The sequence below is a fragment of the Phyllopteryx taeniolatus genome, chromosome 18, assembly GCF_024500385.1.
Source record: "Phyllopteryx taeniolatus isolate TA_2022b chromosome 18, UOR_Ptae_1.2, whole genome shotgun sequence".
NCBI classification, from domain to species: Eukaryota; Metazoa; Chordata; class Actinopteri; order Syngnathiformes; family Syngnathidae; genus Phyllopteryx; species Phyllopteryx taeniolatus.
The window spans coordinates 8,728,367-8,752,852 of NC_084519.1; the positions used below are offsets into that span (position 1 = coordinate 8,728,367).

A 24,486-nucleotide genomic window follows, 5' to 3' on the forward strand; every position below is an offset into this window, starting at 1 on the left:
AAGTCGTATTCCCCCCTCCAAAAATCATGAGAAAACAGTAATGTGAAAAAAAATTCTTGAGAAAAAAAATGCTTAACTGTACAAAAATAATATATTATTTTGAGATAGAAAATTGTAGAAGAAATTTAAAAAAGAAGAATTTCATGACAATTAAGTTGTATTATTTTTGTATTAAAAAAAAAACAAATTGAGAAAAAGAGTCAGAATTTTACAAATAATAGCCAAAATGTTCAAGAAAAGAAGTTATAAACTTATGAGAACAAAGCTTCTTGTTTATAAAAACCAAAAAGTTTTCATTTTACAAGACTAATTTACCGGTAATATTTTTGGGGTGAATGACATTTTAAAAAGAAAATGTTATGAGCATAAAGTCCGATTTTAATTTTTTTCCCACATGCTCGGGAGATTTTGTTATGGTCCGATGAAACCCCAATTTAACTATTTGGCTATTGTGTCAGCGCCAAAACAATACCATGCCCTGCCTTAGACAAGCCGGAGAGAGTTATGAACAGTGCCTAATACAGTCAGTGTTAGTACAAAACCTTTAGGGTTCTGCTACAAAGCAATACAATGCCAGTAAAAGCCTACTAGAACACCTGAACGCCATGGTGGTGCAGCACCCTAGCGCCCTCTATTGTCCGGCCGTGTATGTAATCGTGTGTGCATGTGAATGTTTGCATGCGTGTGTATTTGTGTGCGAGGGTGAACAGGTGTACATAGTTTGTGTCATAGGAAGCCAGATTGATGGAGAGACTCAGAGCACCGGGATTCTCTTACAGTCGCGGGCACACACCCTAACAGCTGGGTACTACTCTGTACTACTACGAGGACTACCACTACTAGTACTACGTTTGTGTGTGTGTGTGTGTGTGTACTCACTGAAACAACACGCGCACACATTTTGTTGATTCGACACGAGGTAGAGGAGGAGAAGCAGCTGAGGGAAGATGAGTGTTCATTTATCACTGGAAACACGAAAATGATCATATTTCTGTATACGCCATCAAAGCATGTTTCAAAAGCAACAAAAATATGCCTGCTTGTTCTTATGCTCCTATAATTGTAGTGATTTGATATGGTATTGTGTCTCCCCCCCACCCCCCACCCCCAAAAAAGCAGTGGCTTTTCATGTTCATGTCATCTTTAGTGCACTCTAGTGGTTGAAATGAGTAGACAGCTCCTCGCTTGATGTCATTCAACAGTGAGACGAGGGCCAAGAGGTCACTAAAACAAAAACAGTCTGTCTTTTTTCAACTATTGTTTATAAATACTAAGTTCATATTGAATAAACTTGTATTTTTTTCTATTAAAAGTTATATTTTTGACAAGAATGAATTAAAAAAAACTTTTATTTTACAAGAATAAAGTCGTAATCTTCCTAGACTAAAACTGTTATTGCAAAAAAAACAAAGTGGTCATTTTAAGAGTAAAAAGTCTTAACGTTATGAAACTTTATTTGCTTCAAGAATTTAGCCACGAATTATAGGATTTCCATAACATTGCACTATTTTGGGAAACGAAGTTGTTCTTTAAAAAGAAAACGTTTAAATGCGGTATTGTAGTTCATAAATACAGTTGCTGATTTGTGTATGTGAAGTGCAGATATAATTATTGTCCACTTGGGGTCGCCATCTTCAAACATTACTGTTAACATGGCGTTCCTTCCATCCTGATCAATGTAAATAAATGATTCAATGTTGTGTGTGTTTACTCATCCGACAGTATCACGATATTGCCTATTCACAGTTGATTGATACTGGAAAAGTCACTTCTGCATTCTTTGAAGTGATTTGGTCCAGTACTGAATGAAAAGTAAAGTAAACATTGTTAGCTAATTTAATATCGCCTACCGCTAGTTGGAACCAAGTGGAATCCCTCGACTGGTGGTCAAGGATAGACACAGCCACCATTGCACTTTCAATTTTTAAAGAAAATATGATAAGAAAAGAAATACGTAATAAGCATATTCAAGTAAAGCCACGAACGGTTAGTTAGTTAACAGCCAGACCGTCTCCTGAGGCAACAACAACAGGCAACAGTAGCCTCTCATTTGCTGACTCCCACATCACTCACCAGGCCAGGCCCCGCCTTTTAAAGCACACACACGTTCGAAGTCACAGATACTACTGTGTAGATTGTAGAATGTGAGTGGACAAAAATAATACCTACCTTTTGGATTGGTATAATGCCTAACGTTTTAAAATATAAGTAATAACATAAATATACGATTGCTATTTTTCAGATTTTTGAAGACGGCCTACTGTATATGGAAATAATTATGCTCTTTCACAAATGTACTTTCTCTGCCCTTTTTTTGATGAGCACAAAACAGTTGGATAAGTAGCTTAATGGTACCTTCTGCCAACTAGTCCACGAGCATTTCATTATTCTCACTATATGTCGCTGGCATAGATTGATAGAAAAACATTCTAACCAATTAAGTCAAATTGAATAATTGAATAATTTTCCACAGCAAACTAGTTGGGAATTATTTCTCAAGAATACGAGAAAATGTATGGCTGTGCGAACTTGTAGCGCTGACTGTCTGTTCCATATTCTTAAAGCCAATATAATGAAAGGAATCGCCATGGAGACGGGTCATTGCAGTAGCTGTAGCAGCCCTTGGGGTAGGGACACAAGGGGCAGAGTGGCTCTGGGGAGACTCGGATATGTGCAAGTACCGATGGTTCTAGTGTGAATTTATTAATCAAACAATAGGCTTGTTATAGTGGTTGTATTGTGGAAGTAGTTGGAAGTTCCAAACATGAACCAGTGGTGCATCCAAGTGTTTATACTTGATTATTTTTTTTTTTTCCTCTGAGACAACCACCGAGGAGTTGTTCAAGCTCTTGAAGAGTGTCGCGCTTCTTCGCACCATCAGTGTCACATTTCCCAAGACATGGCAGCTACATTGGTTGCATGGTAGCAACAGTAACAGAGGATGCTGAGAATAAGGAGAGTGGGGGAGCGAGAGGAGATGGGGATGAGACCGAACGAAAGAAGCATCAGATAATATAATCAGCCGAACAACAACAAGTGTTTTAGAGATATCGTTTCATTTTGTAACATGTACATTTTTACTCCATTGCCGGATCTTAACAATTTGTGCACTGGTATGGTCCGAGATATAGCAGGCAAATGGAAACACACATGCGGTTCAAGATCTTGTTGGTTAGCATTCCAGACTACAGCTGCAGAGGGGAAGACACCAAGACTTATTTTTCCCAGATTACTTGTGAAGTTCCCTGAGAATGTTCCATATTGAGGAATTCTTTCTCCAAAGGTAAGGGCGACGTCACAATATGTTGAAAGTTGCTAAAGCTTGGATGAATCCACCTCCGAGACTGGACCTACGGCGACTTCTGTAACTGTTATGGACTTGAGCCCATACACTGATTCATTTTCCAAACTGCTTATCCAGTTCAGGCTCACTTTCAAGTCAGGGTCTATCCCAGCTGGCATGGGGCAAGAGACGGAGCACACCATGGACTGATCCCGTCATTCACATGACTGATACATGGAGACACATGACCCACCACAATTTGGAGTCTTCAATGAACCTTACAGACATGTTCTTGGACTGTGGATATGAGAAGAACATCCAGACTCCACTCAGAAAGGCCTGAGTTTCAGACCCAGAACCTGAGGAAGGAGTTCTAACCAGTGCTGCCAAGACTTGAGGCACCTTAAGGTTCATCAGTTCATTTTCTGTACAGCTTTTCCTGCTCCAGGTTGAGCTGGAGCCTAGCCCAGCTGACTACATAGTGGACTGGTCACCAGTCAATCTCAGGGCACATATGGAGTCAGATGACCATTCACAGTCACATTTAAACTGAGTGTGAGCTGAAGCCAGTCATCAGAGAAGATTATCATTGCAGTATTGAGCAAGCAAAAAGGAGAAATTTAACACCAAAATGTCAAACCGGGTCTGTCACATAGACACGGAGCAATCAGTGGAGTACCCCGTTGTATACCCAGGTCAGACCCAAGGTGTTGCGACCAATACTCATGATGTGACGCTGCTCCAGCCCAGCCCCGGCCTGCTACGGACTGTCTGCATCACTTTTTCCCCCGACTCCCTGGAGAGGCTTTATCAGAGCTACTTCCGCCGGCAGAGACAGCAGAACATGCTGATGCTGATGATGTTTGCCGCGCTCTTCAACAGCTTTGTCATCATCATGTGTGCCGTTGTGTATGCTGAGTACAAGCGGGCCATGGTGGTTGTGGCCACCGTGGGGCTGGCCGCAGATCTGGTGTTCCACGAGCTGTACCGGCAGCAGAAACTACCCAAGTCGGCGGTGTCGCGCGGGGCCATCCCATATGTCCTGTGGCTGATGGTCACCGTCCATGTGCTGTGCTACACGGGACTAAACTTCCAGCGTGTCTCCCAAGCTAGCGACTCGGTGGGCTGGCAGGCTTTTTTCAGCTTCTCCACCTTCCTGACCCTGCCCCTCAACTTGTCAGCAATGCTCCTGCTCTCAGGCCTCTCCTGCGGGATCCACATCCTGGTTCTGGGGTTTACTGTCAACCAGAAGTTTGAGGACAACTTGCAAGGGCCCATGCTGGTCAGGCAGGTAAATGTGGCCCTCTCGGACAAAAATCTGGGTTTTGACATGCTTATTAATATGTCTGTCTGTTTGTCCACTTGTCCAGAGTGCTACTGCTTTTGTACTAACTAACTGTGCAGTTTTACCCTGCTATATCCCGGTTAATCACATTTTTATGGGTGGTAGCACTGGTGGCGTAGTAGCACATATTGCTGCCTTTCGAGACATCGTGAATGTCAATGAAATCCATTAATGAGATAAAGCACACTTTACCAGTAAATTGGTCAAATATCTTACACCGGCCAATGCAGTATGTAGTCAGCCAGTCTGGATGTGTGACCTACTACAGTCTTGGATGTGCATGACAGGGGAAAGTGCTAAAGTAGATGGGAGAATACACGCAAGGCCAGATTTGACAGGGAATGCCCACATTTTAGGTTTGTTCCACCCAGAATGAATAACTGGCAGTAAGGTGCATAAATGACAGACATAAGTCGATGGGAGAGTGTTTTTTATATATTGTGAGTCCGAAACATATCCCCTGCGATAAATGAGGGTTCACTGTACCTCTATTTGTGACCATGTCAGACCAGATCTTCCTAACTCGCTCTCATGACCTCATTCCCCGTTCAGCTCCTGGCCAACGTGATGCTGTACCTGTGTGCAGCTGTTCTGGGGGTGATGTCATACTACATGTCCGACAGGAAGTACAGGACAGCCTTTTTGGAGGCGCGTCAGTCCCTGGAGGTCAAACTCACACTGGAGGAGCAGAGCGCCCAGCAGGTAAACACACCCTCAACTCATTTTTGTCACGGGCCACATCGTAGTTATGACTTCCCTCGGAGGGCCGCTACAACAGTGAACCCATATAAATGAAAGATTACCTCATATACTGTAATTACATACAGTATACACAACACATCGATGAATAACCAGTTGTGAAATCAGAAGCCTATAAAAACATGTTTTTGACAATTACATTTCTTTTCAATGTGGGATTGGTAACAAAAAAATGCTTGCAAATATCTCAATGGTATTACACCAGAACACAATGAGCAATTTTGATTTGCTTTCGCGGGCCACATAAAATGATGTGGCGGGCCGGATCTGGCCCCCGGGCCACCTGTTTGACACCTGTGGTCAAGATGATCAAATCGACAAGTTGGGGCAGCACAGTGTGTTAGGGGTTAGCACGTCTGTATATAACTGTTTCCACCTCAGCTATGCACAACTATTTCCACACAGGAGGAATTACTGTTGTCCATCCTGCCCAAACACATTGCGGATGAGATGCTGCAAGGCTTGAAGGATCAGGCCAATGAGAATGAAGTCCAGAAACAGCAACAGCAACAACAGCAGAAGCAGCAGCAACAATTCAACACCATGTACATGTACCGCCATGAGCACGTCAGGTGTGCCCCAACCTGTTGATTGTTTGGATTCATTTTGGGATGGATGTTTGAAGACACTGTTTTTCTATGGCAGCCATTTTGGCAACAAACTGGATGGACTAGAATTAGAATTAGACAACGAGGTACTCTAAAGAGACCATGCCAGCGCGAAGCCCCTGTCCACACGCTGCCTGTCATGTCAGACTTTTTAATAGATTTTTATCTTACTCTTACGCTTTCTCTTCTTCTCGTGACATGCGAATACTCTTGGCCGACGACGAGGCGCTCTAAAGCGGCCATGCCAGCAGACTATTCGAAGGGAAGATGCATTTTGTGGGTGTAGGCATAGCAAACAAGCTAACTGCAGGGTGCAATGGCGCCGGATAACCGCTGATGCGAACGAATGCGCTTAAGTTTTCATATAGTGGGGGAGGAACTACTCATGTTGGACACCAAAGTGTGTCACACGGTGTCAATGTTTTGGCCACGCCCAAAACATCAGGAAAACTGAAATCATGGCACACAGTTTAACGCTCTATCTTCATAGTTGAATACTACATAGCTGCATTGCACAAGTTTTCAGCAATTATCTTCAAACATGTGTCATGTATTTACAATTGTTTTGCATTATAAGGCAACAAGTTCTCAATCAGATCCCAACCGTAGTTGACTTTACCTCAATTGTCGGGAGTAAAAATAAAAAGTCGTCAGAAAAATAAATACTCAAGTACAGATACCAGAAAAATCTACTGAAATAAAGTAAAAAAGTAATATAAAAATATAATATTTGTACTTTGTTACTTCCCACCACTGGTAGATGGAAACATTTCTTCAAAGTTAAAACTTAGCAAGCATTCAGATTATTTATGGGCAAATGAAACCGGGAGTGCTTGTGCACATCTGATCCTCCGCGTGGTTGTCACAGCATCCTGTTTGCCGACATCGTGGGATTCACCCAGCTGTCTTCCACCTGCAGCGCACAGGAGCTCGTCAAGCTGCTCAATGAGCTCTTCGCTCGCTTCGATAAACTGGCCGAAGTGAGTTTCGTCCCGTCCTGGCGGCCCTAATTATGTGACTTCTATTCAAGCTTCACTTCTTGTCATATCACAGCAACACCATCAATTGCGAATCAAAATCCTGGGCGACTGCTACTATTGCATCTGTGGTCTTCCTGACTTCAGAGAGGACCATGCTGCCTGTTCTATCATGATGGGCCTCTCCATGGTAGAAGCCATCTCGTGAGTGGTCGCCACCAAAAATCTTCCCTCAAAGGTTGACTCGAAGGCAATGTGTTTTTTTCTGGTGAAAGAAGAGAATAATCTTTCTTTGGGTAGATTTGAGGCATATTGTCACAAAACACAATATTCAGTGGGTCTTGAAAGTTCAGTCCAAATGCTTTAAGACTGCTGGCAATATGGATAAGCCTGCACTGAGAACCGCTTGCAGTCAAAAAGTTCATCACAAAAGAGTACATTAAACCCCTGTCTATCACAGGGGGATACAGACCCACCCACGATAGGTGAAAATTACAATATTTTCAATTAATGATCCAAAAGTAGTTCAGTCATGATGACTCAATAGGGACTGTGAAAATGGAGACATGCAGTGAAAGCTTTCTACTTTCCTCTCTGCGTCAGTTATGTGCGAGAGAAGACAAAAACGGAGGTGGACATGCGAGTGGGCGTGCACACCGGCACCGTGCTGGGGGGAGTGCTGGGCCAGAAGCGCTGGCAGTTTGATGTTTGGTCCACGGACGTCACCGTCGCCAACAAAATGGAGTCTGGGGGGATTCCTGGGTAAGAAATGCATGTTTACTTGTGTCTTATTTTAAGAGGTTACAGCATTCTCCTGCTATACCGTGGTTCATTATTCACGTTTTTTGAAGTCATTGTTTTTTATGGGTTTTTACAGTACTGTTTACAGGCAGTTCTTTGAAGGTTTAGAATTACAGTAACGTCTGTGCTCATTTCTGTTAGCCCATCTATGGTGTTCTGCAGTATAAATTAACATTAAGCTAGTGGACTTTTGTTTGTTATTTATTTTATTATAAACATATATTTTAAAGCTTTATGCGTAATACTAATACAAAATATGCATATGATTTTTGTCAACTTGGGGTCACCTTTCTCACGTTCTACACTGTAGTATCCGTGATTCTAAATCTGTGTGGCTTTAAAAGGCGGGGCCTGGCCTGTTGAGCGATGTGGGAGACAGCAAATGAGAGTGTAGAGTTGACTGTTGTGCGCAAAGGTTAGGGGCTGGCTGTTAACTGGCTAACCGTTAGTCAGTTTGCGTGTTGAGTGCCTCTGGGCGTCAGTTGTGGCCTATGAATGTGCTTTTCATGTTTACTTTGTTACTTTTGTTTGAACACCTGTGGAGGGCTGACAATTCATTCTAACTAGCGGTGGTAGGTTATATAAAATTAGCTAACGACGTTTACTTTACACTATACGTGCAGTTGTGTATGTCAGTTCTGCTTTGTTGTAGTCACATACACTTTCATCTTCTTTTTTTGTTTTTTTACACACACTTTCCTCCTGATGTACACTTATTGCCTCGTAAGTCTTTAGTAACATGAGTCAGTGAGTTAAAATGATCACGTCAAAATCCCACTATAAAGTGAAAAATCTCCGATATAAATTTTGGAATTACGATTTCAAAATCTGCGATACCGCGAGATCGTAAAGAGTGAATGACAATATGGTGAGGGATGACTGTATTTGTGTTTCTGTGCTGCAGGCGAGTGCATATTTCCCAGAGCACCAAAGAAAGTCTACACGGCGAGTTTGAACTGGAGCCTGGCAATGGTGGCGAGAGATGCGAGTACCTGCTGGAGAAAGGCATTGACACGTATTTGGTTCTGGTTCCTAAAAAGAAGGCAGATGAACTCAATAGAAAAGTGAGTGTGCACTCCTGGACGTTCTAATTTCACGTCATGAGTTTTATCATAGGACTTCACTTGTAGGTTAGTTCGTGGGAATTTTCATGATTTTGTGTCCTCTCCTAGAAATCCAGTGTTAAGTCACGACATTTGATAAACACAACATCAAACGGGAGCGTAGCATCGCCATCCCCGGTGTCGGAGTCTCATCAGGAGGTAAATCGGCAATCATGTTCTGACCTACACTCTCCGGACACCTTATTCAGTACACTGAGAACTCAAGACCTCCACTAATGCCGAATGAACGAACAATCTTCAACATGTCTGCCTGACTTGTAAAATCATGGCTTGCTGAGCGATAATGTTCCACCTGTATGCACATTTTTACAAGGTAGGTGCCAACTCTCAACTACAGCACGGTTTCTTCTGCTGGGTCACTGGGCCATGTGGCCCAGATGCAAGCAAAGTATAACATACTTTTATCCAGACTTTCAATAAAATGCATTAGTTTCTCCCTTGTGGTAGTGCAGTGGGTTGCAAATTGATTTTGTAGTTTTTCAATGATCCTACTCACTCGTTTACTAACTGACTGACTAACTAACTCACCACAAAACAATATGTTTACTATACTATACTGTTTACTATATGGTTGCAGTGGTCTACGACAGCACTTCCTCATACTGAGACTGGTCTCTAATATTATGAATACCTTGTTATTTAGCAAGATGAGAGAATCCAAATGTTCTGAAAGTCTGTCAGTATGACGCAGTGCAGTTGTACACCACAGCTAACTACAGCCACACCATTAGGTGTACCTAATGAAATAGCTGGTACTGTATATGATCAGTCCAGCTTCTCTTCTTACGTCACTTGTCTTGTCCTCAGAGGTACCGCTTGATTGGAGAACAAGTGATCAACATGCGACTACAGCAGGAACTCCTGGAGAGAGAAACACAGCAAATGTGAGGGGGATCAGACGAGATCATCATAACTGAGAAGTCATACACTTCTTTGGGTGTGTCTTCACACTTCACTACTCCACCCACACATTTTCTCTAGCTTAAAGAACCTGATCCATCCCGTCTCGCTGCGCTTTGTGGAAGGCAAGCTGGAAGCGCACTACTCCTTGAAGAAGGAGAAGCGAAGCGGGGCGGCCTTCTGCTGCTGCGCCATCGTCCTGCTCTTCGTCACCGCCATGGAGGTCTTCATAGACCCACTGTAGGGCCACGTCTTCATTGTTCAGTCATGGTCGACACTGTATGGAAAGCCGTTTGAGCATTTATTGCAAATCATTGATATCCAGCTTAAGGTCTGTGTACCAGTATGCTCTTTGTCCTCACTAGTTTTTCTCGGCGCACGAGAAAAACGACGAGGATGCACTAGTCGAACGACTTTTTCTTATTTTTTATTTTTGTCCTATAAATGCTCAAATGGCTATCCATAGACACTGTTAGTTGAAGCCAAGATATCACGTTACTGTATTTGTGGTTGCAGACTGGTGGTGAACTACGTGACTCTTGCAATTGGAGAAGTACTGTTGCTCATCCTCACTGTGTGCTCCCTAGCTGCCATCTTCCCCAGGGTAAACAGGACATATGAAAATACCTCATATTCATGTGTAATAAATTATAATAATAACAATAAGTGTGTAGTTTTTTTCCAAAAAGCTGGTGTCCTTCTCTTTGTGGATTGACCGCACACGCTGGGCAAGAAACACATGGGCAATGGCGGCCATGTTTGTCCTCACCATGGCCATGATCGCTGATATGGTAAGACGCGGTTTTAATCCACCTACCTACGTGCATACCAGACTACCCACCTACCGAGCTATCTATCTATCACCCATCTATCATTTACCCACCCATCTACCTACCTACTTACATATAGTATATGTGGGTAGGTAGATAGGTAGGTAGGTATAACCTTATCCTACTTGCCTATCTATCCGTCCATCTATTATACACCTTTCTACCAACCCAGCTATCTAACTACCCATCTATCTACAGTACCGTATCCACCTATACCTCTTTCTACCCACCTATCTAATTACTTACGCATCGACAGTCCATCTCTCTACCCAGCCATCAATCTATCTATCCAGTCACCCACCCAACCATCGATCCCTCTACCCATCCACCCACCTATCTAGCCATCCATTTATCCATCTAGCCACCTATCTATCCAACTATCAACCAACCGTCTACCCATCTACCCACTCATCTTCCCAACCCATCTACGTTATATATCTATCTACCCAACAATGTACCCACCCAACTAGTAGCAACCTACCCACCTACCTGCTTATCCATCCGCTCACCTTTCTACCCACCCACCAACACACCCGTCTATCTATCTTCACTTGACTGCCTTTGGCGTGTCAGACTTCCTTCTCTCCCCATGCGCTCCATTAGTGGTCTATCTCGGTGCCTGCTGCCTCATTTGTCTGGGCCCCCAAGGATCCTTCAGCAAATGCTTCTGCCTTTTATCCACCTGACAGCAATCAGGAGGACACTCGAGTGAACATTCTTGAGTGTCACAGAGTGGTGACATGCTGTAAAATGATTGGGAACACGCAGGTCTGTTGATTTGTTGCTCCCTTTCTTTGACACCCTTCAGACTCTGTTCTACTTAAGTAGAAGTATAGACATGTGTCGAATAAGAGTGATCAAAGTAGAGGTGGTGATTCCACTCCTGTACTAAAGTATAAGTTTACAAAAAAAGTACAGACTCTGAAATGTATTTACAAAAGGAAAAAATTAGAATTTCAGACGTATGGATGTACTGTGCACGGAGACAGTCTCAGCTCCTCAGTACGGGAGTAATATTAGTCGTTTTTTGCCAAGGATAAAGAAAATATGCCTGTGAGTATTGTTATATTACCTGTATACATGTGTTGCTCTACTGTTTATATTTATTTATATTTATATATTTATTTATATTTACTCATATTTCTTTATATTTATATTGCTGCTTGTTGTGAAGTGAGTTGACTTCACGTTTGTTTCGTTGAGTTCACTGCCACCATTCTGCTTTCGTATCTCAAGTTTGGCGGAATAACGGCTTGTATCTTGAAAAACTCGTAAGTCGGGTCATTCGCACAAGGCAAGGCACCGCTGCACTCGAGTAAAGTACTGATACCTGAAAAATCTTCTTAAGTACAGTAACAATTTGTATTTAATTACTTACCACCACTGTCCACCTTTCTTTCCAATCCATTTCAATTTGCTTTTTCTTTAAATCATAAATGACAGATTCCGACCGGGTCCCATTTTTGCAGCTCAGCTGTGTTCCGCCACACTTGCGGCTCATCAACGGCACCTCAGACGTGGCGCTGGATGCGCTGGGCGAATGCGCCGAGAACCCCAAGCACTACAGCTTCATGGCCGTGATGTCGCTGATGGCCACCGCCATGCTGGTGCAGGTCAGCCACCTGATCAAGCTGAGCCTGATGGTGCTGGTCGTCATGGCGATGGGTGCTGTCAACGTCCACAGCTGGCGGGACATCTACGATCTGTACGACTTTGTGCACTTTGCGTCCTACAGGTGAGAAAAGTATGATTTAATTTATGCAAAAAAGAAAATGAATTTTTATTTTTATACATAATTTTTTCTCTTTTTCGAAAATGCATTATTGTATCAAAATAATTTTAAATTATGTAAAATATACAGTAGTGTCTTAAATTACAGGGTATAATTTGTTCCGTGACCAAGCTCGTAACTCAATTTACTCATATTTCAAATCATTTTTACCCCTGAAAAAAATCTAAATGCCATTGATCAATAAAATACTGTAGCGCAGTATTCTATATAAAAATGTAATAAAAGAAAATATAAATGAATAAACTGTTTTTATAAAGTGTAATTACTGTACGTACTGTAGTATTCGAGTTTTAGACAGCTGTCTTTAAGGGCCGTGGCCTAATGAGTGACATCCAGGTTTGTAAAAATATATGTTACATATAATATATATCTATAATTGAATTGTTTCAATTATATATTTGGGGGAATGCAGAGTTATTTAGTAACATATTTACTGCATTGTTTTGAATGAGTAACAACACTACATTAGGGGGAGTGCCCCAAACATTGTGGCGTTTGCCTTCTACAGGTGAAATTTTTTTATTATTATTATGTATTATGTATTATTTCATTTATTTTAAAAAGTGTTTAATGTATAAATGTTTTACACCTACATTAAATATATATATACATATTTTATTTGTATCTTTTTTAATTTTAACAATATATATTATTTTAATTTAATTATTCAAATTATATGTTTTGGGGAATGCACAGTTGTTCAGTCTATGTCAGTGATTCTCAAACTTTCTACACCGAGTACCACCTAAAAAAGGAACTTAGCTCTCCAAGTACCGCCATAATGACCAACAATAACAGGCAGTAACGTCGTAGGCCTAAGTGTTAATAAGTGGTTTTATTCCTAAAAATTATGTTTCATATTATTGGAAGACACTGTAACATTATGCGCTTTTTTAACATTAACACTGTGCTTGAAAATAGGAAAAGAAAAAAAATAGTGATTCAATTAAAATGTATTGCACATAAAACATAACAATATTTGTAGTGAAATGAACAAAAACAAATGGTTCATAAGATTAAATGCAAATGTCTTGTACAATGTTTGAAAGTTAACTACAATTGAAGTGTAATTTTAAAAAAATTTACTGTACTTGAAAAGTAAAGAAATATATAACATACGTGTAAAGTACAAAATTCCTGTACTGGATTAAAAACGAGGCGGCACGGTGGACGACTGGTTAGAGCGTCAGCCTCACAGTTCTGAGGAGCGGGGTTCAATCCCCGGTCCCGCCTGTGTGGAGTTTGCATGTTCTCCCCGTGCCTGCGTGGATTTTCTCCGGGCACTCCGGTTTCCTCCAAAAACATGCATTAATTGGGGACTCTCAATTGCCCGTAGGTGTGAATGTGAGTGCGAATGTTGTTTGTTTGTATGTGCCCTGCGATTGGCTGGCAACCAGTTCAGGGTGTACCCCGCCTCCTGCCCGATGACAGCTGGGATAGGCTCCAGCACGCCCGCGACCCTAGTGAGGAGAAGCGGCTCAGAAAATGGATGGATGGATGGATAAAAACGATCAAATTAAAATATCTTAAATGTAAATTTGATTTACATTTAATTTGGTGATTCTTTCACATACCACTAGAGGGTGACCACTAGTGGTACTTGTACCACACTTTGAGAATCACTGTATTAAACTACTTAAATCAATGGCAACTCTACATAAGGGGCATTGCCCCACCAGGTGCCCTGAAATGCATATTATATGTAATACAGAGCAGGGATTAAATTGGGAAATTAAGGAGCATAAATGAAAAGCCATTTTTCCCCCTCTGGGGCAGTTACGATTGGGCTCTCTGAATCCTGCCTAGCAACAAGGAGCCAATCAAACTCGGGAAGTGGACCAAAATTATTCCAATCATGTTGCTGCAGCTGCTAAGTAGTTCATGATATATTTTACCTGTGAAATTTGAGAATACATGATGCATTTGTGTTTAATGTGTGATTTATAACCATTGATTTAAATTTATAAAGCATATAACAACGTTTATGTTATTCTCTCAGAACGTCCATTGTACCATCCAAGTACCTGATGACCCTGATGACCATTGTGATGATGGTCAGCCTCTACCTCTTTGCCCGCCACGTAAGTCCCTTTCCCCAGCTCACAGGACCTCCTAAGACACCTGCTGACCCGCTTGTGCTGCCGTTTATTTTCTTGTGTGCGGTTGCAGTTGGAGCTTCAGTCCAGGGAGTTGTTCTTGTGGAAGGTGGGCGTGCACGATCAGAAGGAGAGGGTGCTGGAGATGAGACGCTGGAATGAAGCCTTGGTCACCAACATGTTGCCCGAGCATGTGGCCAAGCACTTCCTGGGCACCAAAAAGAGAGATGAGGTGTGGTGAGATAGATTCGATTCGATTCGATTCGATTCAATTCGATAGACAGACAGACAGACAGACAGACAGACAGACAGACAGATAGACAGATAGATAGATAGATAGATAGATAGATAGATAGATAGATAGATAGATAGATAGATAGATAGATAGATAGATAGATAGATAGATAGATAGATAGATAGATAGATAGATAGAAGTCAGGCAGGGTGCTGGAATGTAAGCTTCACAACTTGTTCCCATCTATTTTATTATAGAGGATCTACTGCACATGTCAAATTTGTGACGAGAGTCAATGGGTAAAGATTTGTGTTCTCCCAGACTGGAAATGTCTCACAAAATCAGGCAACAGAGATAAAGGAAACAACTTTAGTCATCATAAACTATATGCTATTTATTCTGCTCATCTAAAAATACATGTACATATTTAGAAATATTTGTATTCTATTCAACATTTTTATCACAATTTTTTGTCTTTAAGTGGTTACCACCGTGAGTGGTGAAGCAGCGCCCTAGCGCCATCTATTGACCAGCTGCCACAGATAATGACTATAAGAAATTTGGGGGGGGGGGGGGGGGGAAATGACACTAAAAAAGCGGACTGAGGTTGATTCACACAACATTCCAAGTGATACAGCATTGAATAAGATATGGAATATCATTTACGCAGCGCCAGTGCTTCCCAACCTTTATTGGAGTTTTATAATTGGGTTTTAAAACTATGTCAAAATGTGCAAAAGCAGTCAACAATAATGAAAAAAACCCAAACAAAACAAAAAAACAATCTAATCCAAATATTTGCATCCACACTGTGACTGTCACTGTTACTGTCTGCTCTTGATCTGCTCTGCTCTTGGGGGCCCCCTTGTGTTCGCAGGGCCCTAAGCACGTGCTTGCTTGGTTGGTTGGTTGTGAAATGAGTAAAGAAGGGTGACAGACAGTATAATGTCATTTCAGGAGCTGTACAGTCAGTCATACGAAGAAGTGGGTGTGATGTTTGCCTCCATACCCAACTTCTCCGACTTCTACACAGAAGAGAGCATCAACAATGGAGGCATCGAGTGCCTCCGGATCCTCAACGAGATCATCTCTGACTTTGACAGCGTGAGTCCCGAGCTGCCTTATTGCTGCTCTGTGTGCCCTCATTTACTCATATACAATCAATGAATATAAAAAGTCTAGACACCCCAGTTCAAATGCAAGGTTTTTGTGATATAAAAGAAAAATAAGACAAAGATAAATAACTTTAATAAAACGTTTTCCACCATCATTGCGACCTATAACCTGTACAACTCAAATGAAAAAAATAATATTTTCCAGAGGAGAAGTAAAAATAAACAACTGAGATAATGTCGTTGAACAAGTGTGCACACCCTCTTAGAACTGGGGATTTGGCTGTGCTCAGAATTAACCAATCTCATTCAAATTCTTGTTAAACGGGTGTCAGGACACTACTGCCTGTTAAAGTGCCTATCATTAACACCAAACAAACTTCAGATGTTCTAGTTGGCCCACAACCCTGGTGAGGATAAGCGGTTCAGAAAATGGATTGATGGATGGATGTTCTAGTAGGCTTTTGTTTTTCTATCAGTAGGATATATATGGATTATGGATGGATGGATGGATAGAGAGCAAGATTTATTCCAGATGTATTCATTAATTAAATGTATATAGAAGAAGAAGAAGAAGAAGAAAAAGGAGAATGAGAAGAAGAAGAAGAAAATAAATAATACATAATCTTCTTCTTTTCCTTTGGGCTTGTCCCTTTAGGGGTCGCCACAGCGCGTCATCCTTTTCCATGTAAGCCTATCTCCTGCATCCTCCTCTCGAACACCAACTGCCCTCATGTCTTCCCTCACAACATCCATCAACCTTCTCTTTGGTCTTCCTTTAGCTCTTTTGCCTGTCAGCTCCATCCTCATCATCCGTCTACCAATATCCTCACTACTTCTCCTCTGGATGTGTCCAAACCATTGAACCTTGGCTGTCCCTCTGATTTAGCTCATTTCAAATTTTATCGAACCTGGTCACTCCTAGAGCGAACCTCAACATCTTCATTTCCGCCACCTCCAACTCTGCTTCCTGTTGTCTCTTCAGTGCCACTGTCTCTAATCCGTACATCATGGCTGGCTTCACCACTGTTTTATGTATTTGCCCTTCATCCTAGCAGAGACTCTTCTGTCACATAACACAGCTGACACCTTCCTCCACCTGTTCCAACCTGCTTGGACCCGTTTCTTCACTTCCTGACCACACTCACTATTGCTCTGAACGGTTGAGCCCAAGTATTTAAAGTCCCCCACCCTTGCTATCTCTTCTCCCTGTAGCCTTACTTTTCCCCCACCACCCCTCTCATTCATGCACATATATTCTGTTTTACTTCGGCTAATCTTCATTCCTCTGCTTTCCAGTGCATGCCGCCATCTTTCTAACTGTTCCTCCACCTGCTCCCAGCTTTCACTGCAGATCACAATGTCATCTGCAAACATCATGGTCCACGGGGATTCCAGTCTAACCTCATCTGTCAGCCTATCCATCACCACTGCAAACAGGAAGCGGCTCAGGGCTGATCCCTGATGCAGTCCCACGTCCACCTTAAATTCGTCTGTCACACCTACAGCACACCTCACCGCTGTTCTGCTGCTCTCGTGCATGTCCTGTATTATTTTAACATACTTCTATGCCACTCCAGACTTCCGCATGCAGTACCACAGTTCCTCTCTGGGTACTCTATCATAGGCTTTCTCGAGATCTACAAAGACACAATGTAGCTCCTTCTGACCTTCTCTGTACTTTTCCATCAACATCCTCAAGGCAAATAATGCATCTGTGGTACTCTTTCTAGGCATGAAACCATACTGTTGCTCGCAAATACTCACTTCTGTCCTGAGTCTAGCCTCCACTACTCTTTCCCATAACTTCATTGTGTGCCTCATCAACTTTATTCCTCTATAGTTCCCACAGCTCTGCACATCACCCTTGTTCTTAAAAATGGGCACCAGCACACTTTTCCTCCATTCCTCAGGCATCTTCTCACGCGCTAGAATTCTATTGTACAAGCTGGTCAAAAACTCCACAGCCCCCTCTCCTAGATGCTTCCATACCTCCACAGGAATGTCATCGGGACCAACTGCCTTTCCATGTTTCATTCTCTTTAATCCCTTTCTAACTTCCCCCTTACTAATCATTGCCACTTCCTGGTCCGCCACACTTGGCTCTTCTACTCTCCCTTTTCTCTCATTTTCCTCATTCATCAACTCCTCAAAGTATTCTTTCCATCTATCGAGCACACTACTGGCACCAGTCAACATATTTCCATCTCTAGCCTTAATCACCCTAACCTGCTGCACATCATTCCCATCTCTATCCCTCTGTCTGGCCAACCTGTATAAATCCTTGTCTCCTTCTTTAGTGTCCAACCTGGCATACATGTCATCATATGCCTCTTGTTTGGCCTTTGCCACCTCTACCTTTGCCCTGTGTCGCATCTCAATGTATTACTTTTGCTTCTCCTCAGTCCTCTCAGTGTCCCACTTCTTCTTAGCTAACCTTTTTCCTTGTATGATTTCCTCTACTGTGATGTTCCACCACCAAGTCTCCTTCTCCACTTTCCTCTCAGAAGATACACCAAGTACTCTCCTGCCTGCCTCTCTGATCACCTTGGCTGCAGTGGTCCAGTCTTATGGAAGCTCCTCCTGTCCACTGAGAGCCTCTCTCACCTCTTCCCGAAAAGCTCCACAACACTCTCAGGTTCCATCATATGGTTCTCTGCTCTGCCTTTGTCTTCCTAATCTTCCTCCCCACCACCATCCTATGCTGTCTAGCCACACTCTCCCCTACCACTACTTTACAGTCGGTAACCTCCTTCAGATTACATCGTCTGCACAAGATGTAATCCACCTGCGTGCTTCAACCTCCACTATTGTAGGTCACCCTATGTTCCTGCCTCTTCTGGAAAAAAAGTGTTCACTATAGCCATTTGCATCCTTTTTGCAAAGTCTACCACCATCTGTCCCTCTAAGTTCCTTTCCTGGATGCCGTACTTACCCATCACTTCTTCATCACCCCTATTTCCTTCACCAACATGTCCATTACAATCTGCACCAATCACGACTCTCTCTCTGTCTGGGATGCTAAGAACTACTTCGTCTAGCTCCTTCCACAATTTCATTTTCTCCTCTTGGTCACATCCTACCTGTGTGGCATAGACACTAATCACATTATACATAACACCCTCAATTTCAAGTTTCAGCCTCATCACTCGATCTGATCGTCTTTTCACCTCCAAGACATTCTTAGCCAACTCTTCTTTTAAAATAACCCTGACTCCATTTCTCTTCCCATCTACACCATGGTAAAAGAAACTTCCAAATCTGAGACCATGGTCCTCAGTCGGAAAAGGGTGGCGTGCCTTCTCCAGGTCGGGGATGAGATCCTGCCCCAAGTGGACAAGTTCAAGTATCTTGGGGTCTTGTTCACGAGTGAGGGAAGAATGGACCGGGAGATCGACAGGCGGTATGCAGTGATGCGGACTTTGTATCAATCCATTGTGGTAAAGAAGGAGCTAAGCTGAAAGGCGAAGCTCTCGATTTACCGGTCGATCTACGTTCCTACCCTCACCTATGGTCACGAGCTGTGGGTCATGACCGAAAGAACAAGATCCCGGAAACAAGTGGCCAAAATGAGTTTCCTCCGCAGGGTGTCCGGGCTCTCCCTTAGAGATAGGGTGAGAAGCTCGGTCATCAGAATCAGAATCAGAATCATCTTTATTTGCCAAGTATGTCCAAAACACTCAAGGAATTTGTCTCCGGTAGTTGGAGCCGCTCTAGTACGACAACAGACAGTCAATTTACAGAACACTTTGGAGACATAAAGACATTGACATTGACAATGACATCCGGGACGATCTCAGAGTAGAGCCGCTGCTCCTCCACATCGAGAGGAGCCAGATGAGGTGGCTGGGGCATCTGATTCGGATGCCTCTCAGACACCTCCGGGGTGAGGTGTTCCGGGCACGTCCCACCGGGAGGAGACCCCAGGGACGACCCAGGACACGCTGGAGAGACTACATCCTTTGGCTGGCCTGGGAACGCCTCAGGCTTCCCCCGGAAGAGCTGGATGAGGTGGCTGGGGAGAGGGAAGTCTGGGCATCGCTGCTTCAGTTACTGCCCCCGCGACCCGACCTAGGATATGCGGTAGAAAATGGATGGATGGATGTATGATATTTGTTTGGCGAAGTTTTAAGCCGGATGCCCTTCCTGACGCAACCCTCTGGATTTATCCGGGCTTGGGTCCAGCCTACACTTTGCACTGGCTTGTGCCCCCCATAGGGCTGCATTAATAATACATAATAATATATAATTTTATATGGAAATATATATTTTTATGTTTTCATTTAATTTAAATACATTAATATTCTGTACATGACAAAAATATGTACCATACTAATAATTAAACTGAATACTATATTACATTTCCTCTTTGGGGTTTAAAATTCACAAAAATAATGTCATAGTATTAAAATTTGTGTCAACATTTTAAATATATATATATATATATATATATATATATATATATATATATATATATATATATATATATATGTATATATATATATATATGTGTATATATATATATATGTGTGTGTGTGTGTGTATATATATATGCATTCATATCTTATAGTTTTTCTGTTCAAGCACCTTTATTTAAGTTGTAATAATTATAATACATTTTACATATTTGATATATTTACTATAATTATAAACAATGAATATAAAAAACGCTAATTACATAAGTTAGTGTAGTGGGATTTAAATTAGTAAAAAAAATTTTTTTAAGTAAATAACATATAACATAGCGGCACGGTGGCCGACTGGTTAGAGCGTCAGCCTCACAGTTCTGAGGTGCGGGGTTCAATCCCCGCCCCCGCCTGTGTGGAGTTTGCATGTTCTCCCCGTGCCTGCGTGGGTTTTCTCCGGGCACTCCGGTTTCCTCCCACATCCCAAAAAACATGCATGAATTGGAGACTCTAAATTGCCCGTAGGCATGACTGTGAGTGCGAATGGTTGTTTGTTCCTATGTGCCCTGCGATTGGCTGGCAACCAGTTCAGGGTGTACCCCGCCTCATGCCCGATGACTGCTGGGATAGGCTCCAGCACGCCCGCGACCCTAGTGAGGAGAAGCGGCTCAGAAAATGGATGGATGGATGGACATATAACATTAATATTGCACATGGTTTCTACTGTTTCTGTCCAATGAATAATTATTTTGTATTATAAAACGTGTTAAATTTAATGCAATTTCTCTTTGGGGATTAAAATTGTATGGAAAATATTTTTTGGTGTCAAAAATGTAAAAAAAAAAAAAAAATCCATCCATTTATATGTATTATTGCTTATACTTTTTTTGTCCAATGGTAAGTTACTTTGTGTTCAGTGTTGACACTTCACACTGCATACAGCAGCACTTTCTCTTTCAACTCCACTGTAAAGTAAGAATTTACATTTGCCACGTCTGCTTTGCCGCTTTTGTATGTAAAGATGTATACTTCTCTTTTTTGTTATTGGTGTATGATGTCTATTCCAGATCAGAAATACAGTATCTATTTTCAACCCACATTTCCCCAACAGTTACTGGACAAGGACGAGTTCCGCAACATCACCAAGATCAAGACAATAGGAAGCACCTACATGGCAGCATCGGGACTCACCCCAAAAATCAGTGCAAACGGACACGCCGATTGTCACAAGGTTTGAAACGTGGACGCGTTTGCATTGTGACTGCCGTCCTTGGCAACCATGTTGTATTTGTGTCGTCGCGCAGCCAGAGGAGCAGACGCGTCTTGAGCATTGGCAGCACCTAGCTGATCTGGCAGACTTTGCTTTGGCCATGAAAGTCACCCTGGACAACCTCAACAACCAATCCTTCAATAACTTCATGCTCAGAATTGGTCAGTGCATGTGTGTGTGTGCGTGTGTGTGTGTTCAGTCCTTACATTCCCACAGGTTGAAATCTGTATGTGACTTAAGATACAGCGGCACATTGAGATACGAGCTCAATTGATCCGTGACCACACTTGTATCTCAAATAAAACAACAGAGATTAACAAAACAACTCATCATATACTACAGTATATACTATTTATCCTGCTCATCTAAAAATAGACATTCATGTATTTAAAAATATTTTAAAACATTTTCCATAAATAGCTTTATACATTTGTTTTCATAAGCAAGAGTTCTCTCAACAGTATTGTACTGTATAAAAACTCCATAATAACTTTCGCTCTCCACATAACCTGCAATGCAAACATGGAAAATGCAAGCATAAAACACAACTGTAGTTTATGTATTGTCCTTCCTTGTTCTTCTGTGGGGTTTATTGGCAGTAGGCAAACTAGCTTAATGGTGCAATAGTGCCATCAACTGAAACTGTCCTTACACTGCAAGGAAGCCAATATGAATTGATGGTGGCCCGATGTTGTTATGTCTTCTGCCGCCATCTTGTGATGGGGGTCTGAAGCACACTTGTATCTCAAATTTTTGCTCGAATCGCAATCCAAAAAAAATCAGCCAAGCGATGGCTCGTATCTAAGAAACTTGTAAGTCAAAGCAATCGTATATGAAGGCACCACTGTATACAGCTTAAACACTCACTTTAAACACATTTAAACTTACTAAAGCACACTTTGACTGAGTAGAACACACTTTTTGAGGTATTCATTAGCGCCTGTTCTCACTCTTTCGCTGTCAAGAAATGGGAGACTATCATATAGCATCACTTTGAGGAAACGAAGACTCTCGCTAGCACAATTCTCCAAATAAGAGGCAAAGCGCATGCTTCAAAATGTTTATTTGTCACTCCCATTTGAAGTTTACTTTAAAGCTGGCACATGAAACATAAGAGAATTTGACATTTTATATTTAACTACCAAAGTTATAAATGAGACCATATAATTTTGTTGAACGAAGGTATACAAGCTTAATGCTAACAAATAATGAGAAATGCCATAGACCCACTCATGGACACAGATTTTGGACACAGCCATTGTTTTTGGATGACAATTTGGCATTAAGACAGCCTGAATAAATGTGTGTTTGTTTATGTTCCAATGGCGTTCCCCCACAGGTCTCAATAAAGGTGCCGTTCTGGCCGGCGTGATCGGAGCTCGTAAACCTCACTACGACATCTGGGGGAACACGGTCAATGTGGCCAGTAGGATGGAGTCCACCGGAGTCATGGGAAACATTCAGGTAAAGGCGGTGTACACACAGAGAGATTTTTTAACATTTTAACCAGGCTTTAAAAGGCCTTTCTTTATCATCTGCGAAAAAACAACTAATATCACTACTGCTTACGGTGTCACTTACAGTAGTTGTGAAAGTCTTCTTCATTTTTGTCGTCATGCCTGTATTATACTGCCACCCGGTGGCCAAGTGACACATACCAGAAAGAGCCGCAATGAATGAATCATTATGCACAAGCTGTTAAATTCTTTACATTCTATTAAAAAAAATGTATGAACTAAATATTATAAAGTACTATTTTTCTTGATAAACACGTTACAAACATTTTGTTTGATTCTTTTTTTTTCTTATGAAAAAAACAAAAAAATGAATTTTGTTATTTTTGGAAAATATACATATAATATTTGAAAATATTTTGAAATATTTGAATATCTATTTAGTCACTGATGGTGTAGTGGTACACTTGCCTGACTTTGGTGCAGGCAACGTGGGTTCAGTTCCCACTCAGTGATGGTGTGAATGTGGGTGCGAATGGTTGTCCGTGTCTATATGTGCCCTGCGACTGACTGGCGACCAGTTCAGGGTGTAGTCCGCCTTTCGCCCGAAGTCAGCTGGGATAGGCTCCAGCGCCCCGCGACCCTAACCAGAATAATAATAAAGAAGAACTCACTTGCACATTAAATATTCATAGCCTTTGCGATAGGAAATTCTGACTAGGTTTAACACGCACGATTGTCAGACCGACCATTTTGCGAGTAGATCGGGTGAGAGAAATCACTCTTAACTCACCCCACACTGCAGGATAGTCGCTCAGAATAAGCATTTAGTAAATAAATAAATAAAATCCTAAAATGCTCAAATTTTGCGTACCCCGCACACAAACAGAAAAACTCCTCCCCACTGTGTCTGAAGTGTTTTTTGTCGGCTTGCCCCAGGTGGTGGAGGACTGTTTCGACATCCTCAAGTACTACGGCTTCCGTTTTGTGCGAAGGGGGCCCATTTTTGTCAAAGGCAAAGGCGAGCTGCTCACCTTCTTCATGAAGGGAAAAGAACAAAACACAAGCGACGTTCTTCCACTGACGACTCTTCCACACCAAGTGGTGCACGTTTTTTGACCAAAGGACAGATTGTACACTACTATTACCATTTCTCTACATCTGCAGTTTATTTTTGCCATTGGTTTTGTTCATATGCTCTGTAGCGATATAAATGATACATGCATGTCGAATAACATTTCTCCCCATCTGTATAGTAAAATGCTCTCACTTGATTTATTAAGTGCTTGGCCGTCATTTACAATTTTCATTAAACTATGTATTTGTACTTTTCATTAAACAAGTTTGCATAATGCTGTTGAGCTCATCTTTCTAACTAAACCACGATACATGGTTGATTAATGTGTTTATTAGCGTTATTCCTGATCAAATTAATTAGGGTGTCAATATCCGAAGATATTGGTGGTATTTTTTTTTTATCAAAAAGAGCATATA

The 24,486-nt window shown here is 41.8% G+C and overlaps 1 protein-coding gene across 1 annotated transcript; it reads left to right on the top strand.

The window, feature by feature from the left end:
- The first annotated feature begins 4,112 nt into the window (after positions 1–4,112).
- LOC133468081 (adenylate cyclase type 3-like) lies at positions 4,113–24,289 on the top strand. The gene is made up of 20 exons (XM_061753517.1): positions 4,113–4,574; positions 5,181–5,330; positions 5,793–5,959; positions 6,864–6,975; positions 7,049–7,176; positions 7,576–7,734; positions 8,678–8,843; positions 8,946–9,035; positions 9,705–9,781; positions 9,879–10,037; positions 10,314–10,401; positions 10,472–10,588; positions 12,097–12,362; positions 14,419–14,500; positions 14,589–14,747; positions 15,708–15,854; positions 21,380–21,499; positions 21,573–21,699; positions 22,878–23,002; positions 23,932–24,289. The coding sequence occupies exons 1-20, from the start codon at positions 4,128–4,130 to the stop codon at positions 24,109–24,111; spliced, it is 3,066 nt and encodes a 1,021-aa protein (XP_061609501.1). The 5' UTR covers positions 4,113–4,127; the 3' UTR covers positions 24,112–24,289.
- Positions 24,290–24,486: the final 197 nt, after the last annotated feature.

What these genes read in the sequence shown, in the direction of transcription:
- LOC133468081 (XM_061753517.1), top strand. Translation starts at nt 4,128, where the DNA reads ATGCTGATGCTGATGATGTTTGCCGCGCTCTTCAACAGCTTTGTCATC. An exon ending in GGCCCATGCTGGTCAGGCAG is followed by an intron (nt 4,575 to 5,180) that starts GTAAATGTGGCC and finishes TTCCCCGTTCAG; the next exon opens with CTCCTGGCCAACGTGATGCT. An exon ending in GACACGCCGATTGTCACAAG is followed by an intron (nt 21,500 to 21,572) that starts GTTTGAAACGTG and finishes GTCGTCGCGCAG; the next exon opens with CCAGAGGAGCAGACGCGTCT.